This window comes from Moschus berezovskii, chromosome 6 (genome assembly GCF_049115385.1).
Source record: "Moschus berezovskii isolate FMDL1 chromosome 6, NW_MosBer_1.0, whole genome shotgun sequence".
In the NCBI taxonomy this organism is placed as follows: domain Eukaryota; kingdom Metazoa; phylum Chordata; class Mammalia; order Artiodactyla; family Moschidae; genus Moschus; species Moschus berezovskii.
This window is the reverse complement of record NC_142465.1, coordinates 46,923,146-46,943,270: the sequence shown is the minus strand read 5'-3', so window position 1 is coordinate 46,943,270 and position 20,125 is coordinate 46,923,146. Positions and strand designations below refer to the sequence as shown.

Sequence of the window (20,125 nt, the reverse complement as noted above, 5' to 3'; positions counted from 1 at the left end):
AAATCATGGTCTTAGGAAGAATGAGTTCAATTAAATAAAGTTGTGACATTATTAAATGAATAAAGTGACAGGCAAGTAGCATAATACATTTTAAGAACATCTAATGATATATTGGTAATGGATAGTTTTTCCTATGATTTTAGTATAGAATAAATTCTCATTTTTCTAATATGCAAGTAGTAAGATAAAATCTGTTTTGGCATGAGAAGGGGTTTTTATATAGTAATCTTACAATCCATCTTCATAATAAAAAGAAAAAACTTTGATATTAATAAATCTTCAGATATATCATGGGAAGATCTTCAGGGCCACATCACCTACTTATTTGTAAAACACCAGAATCTCCCTGTTCTAGATCTACAAAACTTTTATAATTTAGTGACCATGAGAATGATGATGTCAAATAGGATTCTCAGGAGTAAACAGGGTTGATAACATACATAATCATAGTTTTCCATCTCTTGTATATTTACTTATTCCTTTCTAAAAAGAAAATACCAAATAAAAACCTTGAGGCTATAAAAATTATGGGATACTTTTGAATATGTTAAAATAAACAAATAGTATATTTTTAGCACTTTGCACATTTTTGTTTTTGAAAACTCAGTTAAATCAAATTTTAAAGTATTACTCTTGCCCATATCATTGTGGGTAAAAAAATGCTACTTAAAAATTCTTAATAAGTCAACCCTGCTTTTGTAAATACACATTTACATTGGTAAATAAGCCATCTTAATTTTAAAAATTCAACTTAGATTATTGGATACAAAATCTACAGTGAGTATTTAAAACTCAGACAAGTTGACACTTATTTTACCTGTCATAATCGCCATTACATAAAGCTCTTACTGAGATCTTGAATGCTTGCCATACAGGATTTAGAGTGTTTTTGACAACTTCTGTTTTATGACAGATTGTAAAACTGTAAAAAAAAAAAAGTTTTCCAGTTATTTTCATGATTTAGTTCTAATATATGCCTCAGTAATCATTTCTTTCTTTATATTTTGTACAGAATACAGGTTGCCAGTCCCTCTGTTACTGTTATATCAGTCAATAAAAAGAGATTTGCTGTTTCAAAACTTTAAAGATTAGCTCATCATAACATATGGCAACCCACTCCAGTATGCTTGCCTGGAGAATCCCAGGGACAGAAGAGCCTGGTGGGCTGCCATCTATGGGGTCACACAGAGTCAGACACGACCGAAGCGACTTAGCAGCAGAAGCATCATAACATAAAGCAATGAGGGACTTTCCTGGTGGCCCAGTGGTTAAGAATCCACCTTGCAATGAAGGGGACACCAATTCTATCCCTGGTCTGGGAAGATCCCACATTGCCATGGGCCAACTAAGCCCGTGCACCACAGCTACTGAGCCTGCACTCTGGAGCCTGTGAACTATTAACTACTGGGCCCATGTGCAGCAACTACTGAAGCCTGCATGCCCGAGAGCCTGGGCTCCACAAAAGAAGCCCCCACAGTGATAAGTCTGTACACCACAACTGGAGAATAGCCTCTGGTCTCTGCAACTAGAAAATGCCCACATGCAGCAACAAAGATCCAGCACAGCCAAAAATAAATGAATACATATAAAAAAAATAAAAAATTGCAACTGTGCAATGAGTTTACTAAAAATGACCTGAACATTCAATAAATCCTAAAACTGCCTTGTAAACAATCTCTATAAATATTGTAGTGACATATTGTTACAGTGTAAAGTATTTATTGGTCACTAAACATGAAGGTTTCAGTAATTTTGAGAAGTTTTGTTGGAATGCTGGGCACAAAAATCTGGTTAGAATGTCTAAGAAAGAGAAGAGAAACAGGCAGAATGTGTAAACATTTTTGAGCAGTTTAGCTATAATAAGAAAAAAGAGAACTTAGGATAACTTAAAGGGGAAAGATTAGTCAAATGAAAGGTGTGTTTTTGTCACTTTTAAACTTTTTTTCAAGAAGAAATTAAAAACAGCAAGGGTGTATGCTAAAAGAAAAATACATTAGAGAAAAGACTATTTGTGATGTGTGAGAGAAAGGGGAAGAAGGCTAGAGTAATCTCCTGAAGTAGATGGAAGTGGATGGGATAGAGGGCATCAATATGGAGTAGTAGGCCTTGGAAGCGCTTGGATAGTCATTTTGCAGAGCATTTGGGAAGGCCAAACACAGGGGTGGATATTGTGATGGGATTTTAAGGAATTTCTCCATTTGCTTCCATTTTCTTATTAAATAGGAAACAAGATAAACAGTAAATAAGAAAGAGGAAAAAAGTGCATAAGTGTCTGGGCGAGAAGAACGTTGATGGATTAAGAAAAAGGAATGATTTTTGAGGAGGATCAAAGGCTTATTTAGGATTAACATAATGGATTTATAGGAGAGATCATTCAATATGTGGTTCTTTTTTTTATCTGAACTGTCGATTACTCCTAGAGGGAAGAAAGATAGCAATTAAAGAATATATAATAAGGGGTAGAATCCATGAAACCTTAAACTAGTTTCCTGATTCAAATTCCAGTATTGATTCCACCAAGCCATTTAACATCTGGACATCAATCAGGTCCTGGTAATATTCTTGCCTAATGCAAATTTATGCTGCAGTTCATGAGCTATAAAATGTTTTAAATGATCTTGGTTAGAATACCTAAATTCAACTTTTACTAAACCCTTAGTCATGTAGTGTTCTAAATGCAGGGATCCCTCTTATAGTCATGAACATGAGAGTATTACATAACTAAACTACACCATGGTGAACATATCGGAACTAAACCCTATAAGAAAATAATTCCATTTTGAAAGGGCACTGAGTCCATTTTCTGCTTCACAGTCGAGAAAGGGTCTCTCTTCATTAAGAGATCAAAAAGAAACATAATATGAATGGATCATGTATTCATTTTAAGATTTATGGCATTAGCACTACACTCTTCCTGGTAGTAGCCTCACCTATCTAAAGAAATTCATGTTACTAAACTGACAGAGCTCAAGAGAATATGTGTTTGCAAACAAAAGAGAAAGATAAAGGGAATCTACCTGATAAAGAATTTTGAAATTTGATAGTGAAATTGATTCAAAATCTTGAAAGCAAAATGGAATTACAGATAAATACCTGGAGAAAAGGATTGAGAAGATGAAGAAAGGTTTAATAAGGACTTAGAGGAAATAAAAAAGAGTCAAAATACAATGAATAATGCAATAGATGAGATCACAAACAATCTGGATGGAACAAACAGTAGAATAACAGAGGCAGAAGACAGGATAAGCGAGCTAGAAGATAGAATTGTAGAAATAAATGAAACAGAGAGGAAAAAAGAAAAATGAATTAAAAGAAATGAGGACAATGTTAGAGACCTCTGGGACAATGTTAAATGCCCCAACATTCGAATCATAAGAGTCCCAGAAGAAGAAGACAAAAAGAAAGACCATGAGAGAATACTTGAGGAGATGATAGTTGAAAACTTCCCTAAAATGGGGAAGGAAATAATCACCCAAGTCCAAGAAACCCAGAGAGTCCCCAACAGGAAAAACCCAAGGCAAAATACTCCAAGACACATATTAATCAAATTAACAAAGATCAAACACAAAGAACAAATATTAAAAGCAGCAAGGGAAAAGCAACAAATAACACACAAGGAGATTCCCATAATGATAACAACTGATCTTTCAATAGAAACTCTTCAGGCCAGGAGGGAATGGCAAGACATACTTAAAGTGATAAAAGAACATAACCTACAGCCCAGATTACTATAACCAGCAAGGATCTCATTCAAATATGGAGGAGAAATCAAAAGCTTTACAGACAAGCAAAAGCTGAGAGAATTCAGCATCACCAAACCAGCTCTCCAACAAATGTTAAAGGATCTTCTCTAGACAGGAAACACAGTATAAACTTGAACCCAAAACAATAAAGAAAATGGTAACAGGATCATACTTATCAATAATCACCTTAAACGTAAATGGGTTGAATGCCCCAACCAAAAGACAAAGGCTGACTGAATGGATACAAAAACAAGACCCCCATATATGTTGTCTACAAGAGACCCACCTCAAAACGAGGGACACATACAGACTGAAAGTGAAGGGCTGGAAAAAGATATTCCATGCAAATAGAGACCAAAAGAAAGCAGGAGTAGCAATACTCATATCAGATAAAATAGACTTTAAAACAAAGGCTGTGAAAAGAGACAAAGAAGGACACTACATAATGATCAAAGGATCAATCCAAGAAGAAGATATAATTATAAATATTTATGCACCCAACATAGGAGCACCACAATATGTAAGACAATTACTAACAAGTATGAAAGGGGAAATTAAGAACAATGCAATAATAGTGGGAGATGTTAATACCCCACTCACACCTATGGATAGATCAACTAAACAGAAAATTAACAAGGAAACACAAACTTTAAATGATACAATAGACCAGTTAGACCTAATAGATATCTATAGGACATTTCACCCCAAAACAATGAATTTCACCTTATTCACAAGTGCACATGGAACCTTTTCCAGGATAGATCATATCCTGGGCCATAAATCTAGCCTTGGTAAATTCAAAAAAATTGAAATCGTTCCAAGCATCTTTTCTGACCACAATGCAGTAAGATTAGATCTCAATTACAAGAGAAAAACTATTAAAAATGCCAACATATGGAGGCTGAACAACACGCTGCTGAATAATGAACAAATCATAGAAGAAATCAAAAGAGAAATCAAAGTATGCATAGAAATGAATGAAAATGAAAACACAACAACCCAAAACCTCTGGGACACTGTGAAAGCAGTGCTAAGGTGGAAGTTCATAGCAATACAGGCACACCTCAAGAAACAAGAAAAAAGTCAACTAAATAACCTAACTCTACATCTAAAGAAACTAGAAAAGGAAGAAATGAAGAACCTCAGGGTTAGTAGAAGGAAAGAAACCTTAAAAATTAGGGCAGAAATAAATGCAAAAGAAACAAAAGAGACCATAGCAAAAATCAACAAAGCCAAAAGCTGGTTCTTTGAGAGGTCAAATAAAATTGACAAACCACTAGTCAGACTCATCAAGAAACAAAGGGAGAAGAACCAAATCGATAAAATTAGAAATGAAAATGGAGAGATCACAACTGACAACACAGAAATACAAAGGATCATTAGAGAATACTATCAGCAATTATATGGTAATAAAATGGACAACTTGGAAGAAATGGACAAATTCTTAGAAAAGTACAACTTTCCAAAACTGAACCAGGAAGAAATAGAAAATCTGAACAGACCCATCACAAGCACGGAAATAGAGGCTGTAATCAGAAATCTTCCAGCAAACAAAACCCCAGGTCCAGATGGCTTCACAACTGAATTCTACAAAAAATTTAGAGAAGAGCTAACACCTATTCTACTCAAACTCTTCCAGAAAATTGCTGAGGAAAGGAAACTTCCAAACTCATTCTATGAGGCCACCATCACCCTAATCCCAAAACCTGGTAAAGATCCCACAAAAAAAGAAAACTACAGGCCAATATCACTGATGAACATAGATGCAAAAATCCTTAACAAAATTCTAGCAATCAGAATTCAACAACACATTAAGAAGATCATACATCATGACCAAGTGGGCTTTATCCCAGGAATGCAAGTATTCTTCAATATCCACGAATCAATCAATGTAATACACCACATAAACAAACTGAAAAATAAAAATCATACAATTATCTCTATAGATGCAGAGAAAGCCTTCGACAAAATTCAACATGCATTTATGATAGAACCCTCCAGAAGGTGGGAATAGAAGGAACATACCTCAACATAATAAAAGCTATATATGACAAAACCACAGCAAACATTATCCTCAACGGTGAAAAACTGAAAGCATTTCCCTTAAAGTCAGGAACAACACAAGGGTGCCCACTCTCACCACTACTATTCAACATAGTTCTGGAAGTTTTGGCTAGAGCAATCACAGCAGAAAAAAGACATAAAAGGAATACAAATTGGAAAAGAAGAAGTAAAACTTTCACTGCTATCCAAAAGTCTACATGCAATAAATGCTGGAGAGGGTGTGGAGAAAAGGGAACCCTCTTACACTGTTGATGGGAATGTAAACTAGTACAGCCACTATGGAGAACAGTGTGGAGATTCCTCAAAAAACTGGAAGTAGAACTGCCATATGATCCAGCAATCACACTCCTGGGCATACACACAGAGGAAAACAGAATTGAAAGAGACACATGTACTCCAATGTTCATTGTAGCACTGTTTATAATAGGCAGGACATGGAAGCAACCTACATGTCCATCTGCAGACGAATGGATTAGAAAGTTTTGGTACATATACACAATGGAGTATTACTCAGCCATTAAAAAGAATACATTTGAATCAGTTCTAATGAGGTGGATGAAACTGGAGCCTATTATACAGAGTGAAGTAAGTCAGAAAGAAAAACATCAATACAGTATACTAACGCATATATATGGAATTTAGAAAGAGGATAACCTTAACCCTGTATACGAGACAGCAAAAGAGACACAGGTGTATAGAACAGTCTTTGGGACTCTGTAGGAGAGGGTGAGGGTGGGATGGTTTGGGAGAATGGCATTGAAACACGTATATTATCATATGTGAAATGAATCACCAGTGCAGGTTTGACGCATAATACAGGATGCTCGGGGCTGGTGCACGGGGATGACCCAGAGGGATGATAAGGGGAGGAGGGTGGTGGGAGGGGGGTTCAGGAGGGTCAACACATGTACATCCGGGGCAGATTCATGTCAATGTATGGCAAAAGCAATCAATATAATACTGTAAAGTAATTAGCCTCCAATAAAAATTAAAAAAGAGAATATGTGTTTGTATAATGTGGTCAAATGCTCTCAAAGCTGAATCACCCAAAGCAATATAGGAATCTGCCAGAGCAAAAAAAACATTAAAAGAAACATAAATGAAAGAGAAAACTCTAAAAGATTAATCAAAATTACTTTGAAATGTCTCTTAATAAACTGACTCACCTTCTTAGTGAGCTACTTATAAACTAGGTAGTCATCTGTCATTCTCATTTGTAAAGCACTTATGACAGAAAGTGAAAAATAACGAAAGAGCCTCTTGATGAAAGTGAAAGAGCAGAGTGAAAAAACTGGCTTAAAGCTCAACATTCAGAAAACTAAGATCATGCCATCCGGTCCAGTCACTTCCTGGCAAATACATGGGGAAACAGTGAAAACAGTGGCTGACTTTATTTTTTGGGGCTCCAAAATGATTGCAGATAGTGATTGCAGCCATGAAATTAAAAGATGCTTGCTCTCTGGAAGAAAAGTTATGACCAACCTAGACAGCATATTAAAAAGCAGAGACGTTACTTTGTCTACAAAGGTCCATCTAGTCAAAGGTATGGTTTTTCCAGTAGTCACGTATGGATATGAGAGTTAGACTATAAAGAAAGCTGAGGGCTGAAGAATTGATGCTTTTGAACTATGGTGTTGGAGAAGACTCTTGAGAGTCCCTTGGACTGCAAGCAGATTCAACCAGTCCATCCTAAAGGAGATCAGTCCTGGGTGTTCATTGGAAGGACTGATGTTGAAGCTGAAACTCCAATATTTTGGCCACCTGATGCAAAGAGCTGACTCATTTGAAAAGACCCTGATGCTGGGAAAGATTGAGGGCAGGAGGAGAAGGGGAAAACAGAGGATGAGATGGTTGGGTGGCATCACCAACTCAATGGACATGAGTTTGGGTGGACTCTGGGAGTTGGTGATGGACAGGGAGGCCTGGCATGCTGTGGTTCATTGGGTTGCAAGGAGTCGGACACGACTGAGCGACTGAACTGAACTAAACTGATATGCTATATAGAGAGCAAAAACTCACTAATAATTCGAGCACTAGTGTCACTAGTGAAAACTCTGACAGGAGTCTGCTGCAGCGCTAATATTCAGGAGCCCTGCTATATATATATAAGTATGTGTATATATTTATTACAAATAGTGTTATAAGAAAAATATTTTTATTGAATAACGTGTATTAAAATACATTTAGTTATTTTTAAATGATTTTAGATTTTTAGGTTAGTTACACTCAATATTCATATTTTATTTGATAAATAAGTTTTTTTTTACAAGCATAATAAAATTTTGTAATATTCTCTTACCAGTGGCATTATATGTGTGGTGGACTGAAACTCTGTGTAACTAATATTTGTAAGTAATGAAGTAAGAATAAAAGAGAAAATTCAGCAAATAGGTTGTTCAGACAGAAATAAACATGAACTTTATTCTTTGTTATTCAAGAAATTTTGAATGAATTTTTAGTTTTTTATTTTTGACTCTGCAAAAAACTGAAAAAATTATTATTTTCTTCACTGTCCAATATTTTTCACATGGGTAAAATTAGTGTTCAGATGTAATGCTACTCTAACATTTTTACCACTGAAATATAAAAGAATTATGCAAAATCTAACAATATGATACCATAACAAAAATAATCAATAGTTGCCCAGTGACTGCATCAACAAAAATTCTACACTATGTAAAGCATCATTTTATATTTCTGTATATTCATACTAAATAGAAAACTTTCTATTTTTATATACTATTTTATACTTATTATATAACATTAACATGTATAATTTCATTTACAAGTATTGAAGGTTACCTTTTTTAAAAAACAGCCAATTCCTCTCATTTTAATCTCCCAATGACATTTTCTTTTTAACTACTACTTTATTATGCATAGTTAAGGAAAACAGGAAACATTATACCATAATATAATAAAATAACAATAACAGCAAACATAATTCTTATGTTAAGTAAGCTCTGAATGATTTTTGTGTAGTAATGCATTTAATACTCTAAACAGCCCTGGGAGGTAACTATGATTATTAACCCATTTTACACATGTGAAAAATGAGCCCCACATGAGTTTTAAAACTTGCTTATGGTCCCATAACTATTAAGTAGCAGGGTCATAGTTTACACCTAGGTAGTAGGACCGTTTTTAGCTCATAATTTTAACAAACTTTCTCATTAATATTGAAAATACAGTAAGAATCACAGAAACTAATAGAAATGTATTTCATGGTAAAGTCATATGTATTAAATTATACTCTATACAACAGAATACTACTCAGTCATGAAAAAAGAAATAAAACTTTGTTATTTGCAACAACATAGATAGACCTGGAGGGTATTATGCTAAGTAAAGTAAGTCAGACAGAAAAGACAAATACTATATGATGTCACTTATATGGGGACTTTAAAAAATACAACAAACTAGTGAACATAACAAAAAGAAGTACAGATAAAAAGTATCTCACAGATACAGAGAACAAACTAGTGATTCTCAGTGAGGAGATAGGAGACAGGACATAGGAGGAGAAATACTGGAAGAGATTATGAGGTACAAACTATTTCATATAAAATAAGCTACAAGGATATGTTGTACAATGCAGGGAATACAGCCAATATTTTATAATAATTATAAATGAAGTGCAACCTTTAAAAATTGTGAATCATTATTTCTCACACCTGTAACATATAATATTACAGATCAACAATACGGCAATAAAAATTAAGACAAATTATGCTCTATAATATATTTTCAAGTCACATGGAAACCAGTTTAATCATAACTGGCAAAATATTCAAATTACTAGAATACAATAAAAAAATTTTCTTGAATGCCATATATTAATGAAAAAACCATGTAGTATAAAAAGCAACCAATAAAAATCCATGTTCCTCTCCAAGAAATCTGCTTAAGAGTTCAGTTCTATTAACAAAATCCATTAGTTTCAGCATTTCAGATTTCTATAACAAAATAAAGCTTCCATATTATTAATGTAATAGAAGAGGAAATATTTCTATGAAGCTGAAAATCACTCATTATAAAAATCAAACAAAACATATAAAATGCTTATAAAGTTATACATTGTTATTGAAATAAAAAAATCCTATAATTTTGTGAATACCAAAATATTGCACTGTTTATCAGTTTAATAAGCTTCTCTAGAAAAAATAATTTAAATAGCATACTTATCATAGACTTAAAATGCATAAAAGATAAATCTACCTGCCATCTTCATTACTTCGATAAAATACAAGAAAAGGATCTGATTTTCCAAAGAAGTCCTTCTTGTCCAATTTATTTGCACAAAATTGCATTAGAACAGCATCCTACAAACAAAATTAATATAAAAGCTCAAAACCTGGGTTATAAGTAACTAGAAACTGCAGATCACAAGCAAGACCTGACAAGAAAACAAATTTTCCATTTTCATACAAATGGCCAAATGTGGGAACATTCCAGACAACATCAAATTACGTTTTAAGAGACTATGAGACTAAAAAATTGACTCTTGGAAGTTCTTGTTCTAGTCACAGAATTATTATTTATTAAAACCCTTTAACCTTTCCTGCCCTGGAAAATTGCTAGTAAGCTAGATAACTCTGTGTAGCCAATATTATAAGATCTCTATTTACATATTCAGTTATTCAGGTACACATTTTTAGGAGTGTTTTTTTTTCTTTAATTTCCTCAGGAAATATTTGTTAAGCATCTACTATGTATCTACTATGTATTAGATATTGGATGTATCAGATGATTAGATGAAGCGTAAGACAGATCCAGACTGACAACATAGTTTGCTATCTAAATGAGGGATAAGGTTCCTTCTTAATTAAGCAAAAGTGCATCACAAATTCCCAATAGCTACATTTATAAATAATGTGAATTATATTGGGCTTGAAGTGAAGCACTTTCATTTTCACCCCCAATTTAAATCACTTATTTGTATGCTAATTACTATATCAAAGCAATTATTTTTATCAGTTTATATACTCAAGCACTTATAATCCTCATAACTAACTTAAACAAAATGAGGTATCATAAATCAAGAAAGTTAAACATTATTCAATGATGATAAACATATTTAAAAGGTATAAATTATATAGTAATTTAAAAATTAAAATCGGTATCCTGGATTTGTTTTTCTTTAACTGAAAGCAGATATTAATTTTTAAAGATGGAAGAGTCAAAGTAATTCATATTAAATCAAGAGGTCACATTTTTAAATACTGTTTGGTGAAAATGTTGACAAAGATTAAAAAGGCACTCTCTCATTCACTGCTTCATTTTGCAGAGTTCAACAAAAGTTACTAAGCATCCACCTAATTCTCCTTATTTTCTTTCAGTAATTCCAGAACTCCACTCAAGATGTGATGGATGCTATCTGTCTTTTTCATTGATTAATTCATTCATATACTTAGCAAACATTTCTCAAGGAATGCTTAGGCTAGGGTCTGGGAATGAACAGATGGTTTCAGAGAAGTTTATAACTCCAGATTTCTGGATTTCAAAAGCATTGGGGGGTATCATTTTACTTTGTTATTTAACATATAGAAGTCATATAGAAGTTCAACTTTACCAGTTGAACACCCATAATAGAGCAGGAAATACACGCCTAAGCTGGCATAGTAACAATAAATATTTTAAAGAAAACTGCAAGAACAGAGAAAATAAAAATATGGATATCACCATCAACTCAAACTTTGCAACCATGATCAATTTGAGGTTAAAAAATCAAAAATTTCTTTTAAGGAAGTAGTGACAGAGTCACCGTGAAAATAAAACAATAAAATCAAGGCAAATGGAAAAGGAAAGACTGGTTTTACTTTTCTGTTTCTTTTCTTTCCCTCTCATCTTCACATATATTAAAAAGGCCTTAGGAGAGTGTGGTTTTCCAAGAACATGGGACAAAGACATTAGTCTTGCCACAGAAATAAATGACTCCTCTAAGACATTCTTCCAAAGCACCTAAAACAAAACATAAATTACCAAAAAACATTATGATGCACTTAAAATACACAGTAGAATTCTGAACTGTGTATATTTCAAATGGATGGTGAATTACACTTCAAAGAGTAAAATGAATTTTCATAAGATCACTGTTAATGTGTGCATGCATGTTAAGCCACTTTAGTCATGTCCAACTCTTTGCAACCCCATGGACTGTAGCCCACCAGGCTCCTCTTTCCATGGGATTCTCCAGGCAAGAATATTGGAGTGGGTTGACATTTCCTTCTCTCTCTTTTTTTTTAAATTTTTTTAAAATTTATTTATTTTTTATTGGAGGCAAATTATTTTGCAATATTATATTGGTTGGTTTTGCCATACATTGACATTTCCTTCTCCAGGTGATCTTCCCAACAAAGGGATCCAACCCACGTCTCTTATACCTCCTGCATTGGTAGGCAGTTTCTTTACCACTAGCACCAACTGGGAAGCCGGATCACTGGTAAATGTAATACCAAATTGTAGTTTTTCAAATTACATTTCATAAGGCTTGGGAAATGAATAACTCAAAATAAAATATTGCTTTCAATGCACCAAATGATATAAACTTGTGGAAAATATTTTTGTAATTACTCAGGATAATAACAGGAGAGATTCCATCTATATCAAACACAAAAGAAATCTAATTTCTGGGGAAAACACAAGCATTCACTTACTTTTAGAAATATAAGAACATCATTACATTTTTTAAAACTCTTGTGCTTAAAGCACCCTGAGAGAATTTTAAGACTTTCTTTAATACTCCACACTAATGTAACAAACTTCCTAATGAAGAAATGCAGTTAAATGTTTCACATTTCTAACAAGTTCTAACAAGTTCAAACCAAACTTGTTGTGACATTTTTCCAAATTCAATGAGTGACTTGTCATCCACCCAAAGTGCTCAAGGAAGTTGTCCTTGACTATTCCCTCTCCTGACCTCTTATCTAGTTCATCTCCAAGTTGCGAGATGCTATCTCTAAAACATTTATCAGGTCTTCAATCACCTGGATATGCACAGTGGCATTTGTTCACTTCTCCCTCTTCTGCTCTTGGACCTATCCAACCGATTCTCCATTCAGAAGGGAGGATAACAGACTTTAAACATCAAATAAATAATTTTGTTCATAACTTAAAATTATTCAAGCCTTTCCTTTGGATAAACACAGAATCTTTAACATAGTCTACAAAGCTCAACACCAAAAACAAAACAAAAAAAACTCTGAGCAACCTTTTCCATATTCATCTGACAAAGTTTTATATCAGTCATTCCCCAACTCCCATCCCCCTGCTGACACACACCAGACACACTCTTTCCCTCTTTGAGCCCCATATAAGTTGCGCGTCCTGCTGGTAATCTTTATCATTACTTGGGGCTAAGTTAAAACGGAATTTTCTTAAAGAGTCCTGGTTACCTCCACCCATTATAAATTAATTCTCCATAGTAGAATCAATATTTGCCTACAGAATCATCTGATTAATGCATATTGTTTTCAAAAAATACATGTGTATTGAATAAAAGGACAGAGGTTGCTTCTTGTTATTTTTCTCGCCATTCTATTCCCAGCTTCCTTACCACAGAATAGCATATTACACATTTTGTGAATATTGTTAAATCAATCAGAATGAAAAATATTATTTGTGGACAATTTGAAACTATTTAAAAATACTGAGTAGGGAAACATTTCCAATATGACTTCAAAATTAATATCTATCCTAGAATTTGATAAGATATATCACAAAAGTTGCATTTGAAATAAACTATGGAATGCTAAGTTGAAATTTAGGATTACCACACTACAAATAAACATTTGTATAAATTTATAATTTATCCATTTCTCTAATATGCCCCCCCTTTTTTAATATAGTAGGACATTGTTGGTTACCCATTTCTAATATAGTAGTGTGTACTGCTTCCCTCCATCCTTCTCCCCTAGCAACCATAAGTTGGTTTTCTAAGTCTGTGAGTCTGTTTGTGTGTTGTAAATAAGTTCATTAGTATCATTTCTTTTTAGATTCCACAACTAAGGGATGTAATACAATATTTCTCCTTCTCTGTCTGACTGACTTCACCCAGTATGTCACTCTCTAGATCCATCCATGTTGCTGTAAATGGCATTATTTCATTTTTTTTAATGTCAGAGTGATATTTCATTGTTTATATGTACCATATCTTTTCTATCCATTTCTCCATTGATGGCCATTTAGGTTGTTTCCTTGTCTTCGCTATTATAAAATTTTGCGATGAACATTGGAGTGTATGTACCTTTTCAGATAATGTTTTTCTGTGGACATATGCCCAAGAATGGAATTGCAGGGTTATATGGTAGTTTTATATTTAGTCTTTTAAGGAATCTCCATACTGTTATCCATCATGAGAAACAGTGGGCTTAAAGCTCAACATTCAGAAAAGTAAGATCACGACATCTGGTCCCATCACTTCATGGGAAATAGATGGGGAAACAGTGGAAACAGTGTCAGACTTTATTTTTCTGGGCTCAAAAATCACTGCAGATGCTGATTGCAGCCATGAAATTAAAAGACACTTACTCCTTGGAGGGAAAGTTATGACCAACCTAGATAGCATATTAAAAAGCAGAGATACTACTTTGCCAAAAAAGGTCCACCTAGTCTAGTCTATGGTTTTTCTAGTGGTCATGTATGGATGGGAGAGTTGGACTGTGAAGAAAGCTGAGCGCCGAAGAATTGATGCTGTGGTGTTGGAGAAGACTCTTGAGAGTCCCCTGGACTGCAAGGAGATCCAACCAGTCCATCCTAAAGGAGATCAGTCCTGGGTGTTCATTGGAAGGACTGATGCTAAAGCTGAAACTCCAATACTTTGGCCACCTCATGTGAAGAGTTGACACATTGGAAATGACTCTGATGCTGGGGGGCATTGGGGGCAGGAGGAGAAGGGGACGACAGAGAATGAGATGGCTGGATGGCATCACCGACTCGATGGACATGAGTTTGAGTGAACTCCGGGAGTTGGTGATGGACTGGGAGGCCTGGCGTGCTGCAATTCATAGGGTCGCAAAGAGTCGGATACGACTGGGCGACTGAACTGAACTGATACTGCTATCCATAATGGCTGTAGAAATTTACATTTCCACCAACTGTGGGAGGGTTCCCTTTTTGAAACACCCTCTCTAGCACTTACTGTTGTTGGATTTTTTTAAGATATCCATTTTGATTCTAGGTTTGATTTACATTTCTCCAGTAATTAGCAAGGTTGAACATCTGTTCATTTGCCTGTTGGCTATCTAGGTCTTCTGTGCTTTTTTTGTTTGGCTTCTTTGCTTAGATGATGTTAAGCCTCATGTGCTATTTGTAAATCTTAGAGACTAATCTCTTATGGGTCATTTAATTTGCAAACATTTTCTCCCAATCTGTGGGTTTTCTTTTCATTTTGTTTACTTTCTTCTTTGCTGTGTAAAAGCTTTGGAGTGTAAGTAGGTCCCATCTGTTTATCTTTAGTTTTTTTCCCATTACTCTGGGAGACAGACAAAGATACTGCTGCAATTTATGTCAGTGAGTGTTCTGCCTATGTTTTCCTCTATGAGTTTTATAGTGTTTGGTCTCACCTTTAGGTCTTTGATCCATTTTGAGCTTATTTCTGTGTATGGAATGATCTAATTTCATTTTTTTACATGTAGGTGTCCAGTTTTCCCAGCATCATTTGTTGAAGAGATTGTCTTTCCAATGTTGCATAGTCTTGCCTCCTTTTTTGTACATTAATTGGGCACAGGTGTGTGGGTTTGTTTCTGAGTTTTCTATCCTGTTCCATTGATCTATATGTCTATTTCTGTCCCAGTACCATACTGCTTGATGACTACAGCTTTGTAGCATAGTCTGAAGTTGGGGTGTCTGATTCTTCCAGCTTTTTTCCTCTCTCAAGAAAGAAATACAGTCCCTTTTTAATTCTGCAAAGAACCACCTGGGGGAGATACATACACATCTCAAAGATATTGTGGATTCTGTTCCAGACCACTACAATAAAGTGACTATCACAATAAAGCAAGTCACATCAATTTTTTGGTTTCCTAGTGCACATAAAGGTTATTGCTCACACTACTTTGTCTACTAAGTGCTCAGTAGCATATGTCTAAGGAAACAATGTCCATACCTTGATTTAAAAATACTTAATTGCTAAAAAATGCTAACTATCCTCTGAGTCTTCAGCAAGTCACAATCTTTTTGCTGGTGGAGGGCCTTGACTTGATGTTGACAGATGCTGGCTGATCACGGTGATGGTTATTGAAGTTTGGGGTGGCTGTGGTGATTTCTTAGAATAAGACAACAATGAAATTTGCAATTGACTCTTCCTTTCAGGATTGATTTCCCTGTAGCATGCAAAGCTATTTGCTAGCATTTGCCCCATAGTTGGAACTTCTTTCAAAACCAAAGTAAATCCACACAAATCATGCTGCTGTTTTGTCAACTAAGTACATATAATATTCTACAAACTTTGTTGTCCTTTCAATAACCTTCACAGCATCTTTACCAGTAGATTCCATCTGAAGAACCCACTTTCATTGCTCATTCATAAGATGCAACTTGTCATCCATTCAAATCTTATCATGAGATTACAGCAATTTAGTCATGTCTTCAGGCTCCACTTTCTATTCTAATTCTCTTGCCATTTTCACAATATCATCAGTTACTTCCTCCAATGAAGTCTTAAACTCCTCACAGTCATCCTCTTGTGAGGGTTTTAATCAGCTTTTTCCAAACTCCTGTTAATGTTGATATCTAGGCCTCTCCCCATGAATTACAAATGTTCTTAATGGCATCTAGAATGGGGAATCCTTTTTAGAAGATTTTCAATTGACTTTGCCCAGATCTATTAGAGGAATCACTATGATTTTATGAAATGTATTATTTCATATAACTTTATGGAATGTGGAAGCTATAACTTTATGAAATGCATTATTTCTTAAGTAATAGGAATTGAAAGCAGAACTTACTCCTTGAGCCATGGTTTGCAGAATTAGTGTGTTAGTAAGCATGAAAATAACATCAAACTCATACATCTCCATCAGAACTCTTGTGTGGCCAGGTGCACTGTAAATAAGCAGTATTATTTTGAAAGGAACCTTTTTTTCGGAGCAATAGGTCACAACAGTGGGCTTAAATGTGCTGTGCTGTGCTAAATCACTTCAGTCATGTCCGACTCTGTGTGACCCTATTAATGAACTGTAGCCTGCCAGGTTCCTCTGTCCATGGGATTCTCCAGGCAAGAATACTGGAGTGGGTTGCCATGCACTTCTCCAGGGGATCTTCCCAACCCAGGGATTGAACCTGGATCTCTTATGTCTCCTGTATTGTCAGGCAGGTTCTTTATCACTAGCACCACCTGGGAAGCTCATGGGCTTAAATATCCAGCTATAAATAGGAACGCATTTGAGTCAGTTCTAATGAGGTGTATTAAACTGGAGCCTATTATACAGAGTGAAGAAAGTCAGAAAGAAAAAGGCAAATACTGTATATTAGCACATATATATGGAATTTAGAAATTTGGTAGTGATGACCTGACATGCAGGGGAGCAAAAGAGACACAGATGTAAAGAACGACTCTGTGGGAGAAGGCGACGGTAGGATGATTTGAGAGAATAGGTATGTTACCATAGGTAAAACAGACGACCAGTGCAAGTTTGATGCATGAAGCAGGGCACCCAGAGCCAGTGCTCTGGAAAAACCCATAGGGATAGGGGTGGGGAGGGAGGTTGGTGAGGGATTCAGGATGGGGAGACAAATATATACCCATTACTGAAACTGGTATGTTTGGCAGAAACTGTCATAATATTGTAAAGCAATTATCCTCCAATTAAAATTAATTGGATGGTGACTGCAGCTATGAAATTAAAAGATGCCTCTTCCTTGGAAGGAAAACTATGACAATCCTAGGCAGCATATTAAAAAGCAAAGACATCGCAAAAAAAAAAAATAAATAAAATAAAATTAATTAATTAATTTCTAAAATTCAGTAAACCATGTTGTAAACAGATACGCTGTCAATCAGGCATTATTGTTTCAGTAATAGAGCATAAGCAGAGCAAATAGAGCATATTTCTTAAGGGCCCAATAATTGTCTAAATGACGTGCTGCATGTGTGCTCAGTTGCTAAGTTGTGTCTGACTCTTTACAACCCCACAGACTATAGTCCACCAGGCTCCTCTGTCCATAGGATTTTCCAGGCAAGAATACTGGAGAGTGTTGCCACTTCCTCCTCCATGGGATCTTCCTGACCCAGAAATCAAACCTGCATCTTCTGCCTCCTTCATTGGCAGACAGATTCTTTACCACTGAGTCACATGAGAAGTACCTTTCTAAATGGACATCACCTTATAGTTACCATCTGCAAGACGAGAGAGTCAGTCTGTCCTCTGAAGCTTTGAAACCAGGCCCTTATTTCTCTTCTCTAGCTGTGAAAGTCCTAAATTGCATCTTCTTCCAAAATAAGGTTGTTTCATCTACATTGGTGTTGCTGAGTTGGACACAACTGAGCGACTTCACTTTCCCTTTTCCCTTTCATGCATTGGAGAAGGCAATGGCAACCCACTCCAGTGTTCTTGCCTAGAGAATCCCAGGGATGGCAGAGCCTGGTGAGCTGCTGTCTATGGGGTCACACAGAGTTGGACACGACTGAAGCGACTTAGCAGTAGCAGCAGCAGCAGCATCTACATTGAAAATCTTTTATTTAGTGTAGCAACCATCATTCGGAGAAGGCAATGGCACTCCACTCTAGTACTCTTGCCTAGAAAATCCCATGAAGGGGAGAGCCTGGTAGGCTGCAGTCCAAGGGATCGCAAAGAGACGGACACGACTGAGCGACTTCACTTTCACTTTTCACTTTCATGCATTGGAGAAGGAAATGGCAACCCACTCCAGTGTTCTTGCCTGGAGAATCCCAGGGACGGCAGAGCCTGGTGGGCTGCCATCTATGGGGTCGCACAGAGTCGGACACAACTGAAGCGATGCAGCAGCAGCAACCATCCTTAATTATTTTAGCTAGAACATCTGGATATCTTGTTGCAGCTTCTTTCTATATGAGCACCTGCTGATATAGTACATCTGTACTTTTATCTTATGGACAGAGTTTCTTTCCTTAAACGCCAAGAACTAACCTCTGCTAGCTTCAAACTTTTCTTCTGCAGCTTTCTCACCTCTCTTAGCCTTCAATTTAAGAGTACTAGGGCCTTCCTCTGGATTAGACTTTGGCTTTTAAGAAAATGTTGTGGCTGGCTTGATCTTCTATCTAGACCACTACAACTTTCTCTGTATCAGCAGTAAGAATGTTCTGTTTTCTTACCACACATATATTCACTGGAGTAGCACATGAAATTGCCTTCAAGAACTTTTCCTTGGGTCATTTGGCCCAAAAGGACTAGCTTTCAGCCTATCTCAGCTTGGCTTTAGAAAGCCATTCCTCAGTAAGCTAAATCATTTCTAGCTTTTGATTTAAAGTGAGAGACGTGTGAATCTCCCTTTCACTTCAACACTTAGCAGCCGTTATAGGGATATTAACTGTCCTAATTACTATATTGTTGTATCTCAGAGAATAAGGATGCCTGGCAAGAAGGAGAGAGATGGGAAATGGCCAGTTTGTGGAGCAGGCAACACACACACTTTTATTAATTCCTTGGTGCCCCAAAACAATTACAATAGTAACATCGAAGACTGCTGATCACAGATCACTATAACAAATGTAATAATAATGAGAAATTTTGATATTTTGAAAAAAACTAGTAAAATGTGACACAGAGACTGGAGTGAGCAATACTACTGGAAAAATGGTGCCAAAAGACTTTTTCACCACAGGTCTAAAACAGGCCTTCAATTTGCAAAAAATACACTATATGCACTATGCAATAAAGTGAAGCACAATAAAATGAAGTGCACCTGTATGAAGACTTTTAGCAGTTTACAAATGTAGAAATTAAAGTTCCAAAACTTTTCACTCAGTCAAATAGTGAAAGAGACATACTGAAATTTAGGTGTCCTGAGTCTACATTGTAAGCTCAAGCTAGCAACTGGCAATGTGTTTTCAAGAAAGTACTTGTCAATTTGATAATTTCTAATATGAAATAAAATTATTTCATGACAAATTGTAAGTGATAATGCCTGATATTTTTAAAGTGCCATAAAATACACACTTAAAACTTGGATGAATTTAGAAACTGTCATGCTGAGTGAACTGTCATACAGAGACAGAGAAATATTCTATGACATCCCTTATATGTGGAATCTAAAAGAAAATGATACAAATGAACTTATCTATAAAACAGACTCACAGACTTAACTTATGGTTGCTAGGGGGATGCGTTGGGGGAAGGGAC

The 20,125-nt window shown here is 35.6% G+C and overlaps 1 protein-coding gene across 1 annotated transcript in view; it reads right to left on the bottom strand.

Moving 5' to 3' along the window:
• Positions 1-20,125, bottom strand: part of CPNE8 (copine 8) — a 336,603-nt gene that overhangs the window by 163,467 nt on the left and 153,011 nt on the right. The window contains exons 8-9 of the mRNA XM_055396464.2: positions 10,026-10,129; positions 818-922 (exon numbers count right to left, since the gene is read on the bottom strand). Coding sequence (XP_055252439.1) covers positions 818-922; positions 10,026-10,129 — 209 coding nt within the window. The remainder of the gene's footprint in view (positions 1-817; positions 923-10,025; positions 10,130-20,125) is intronic.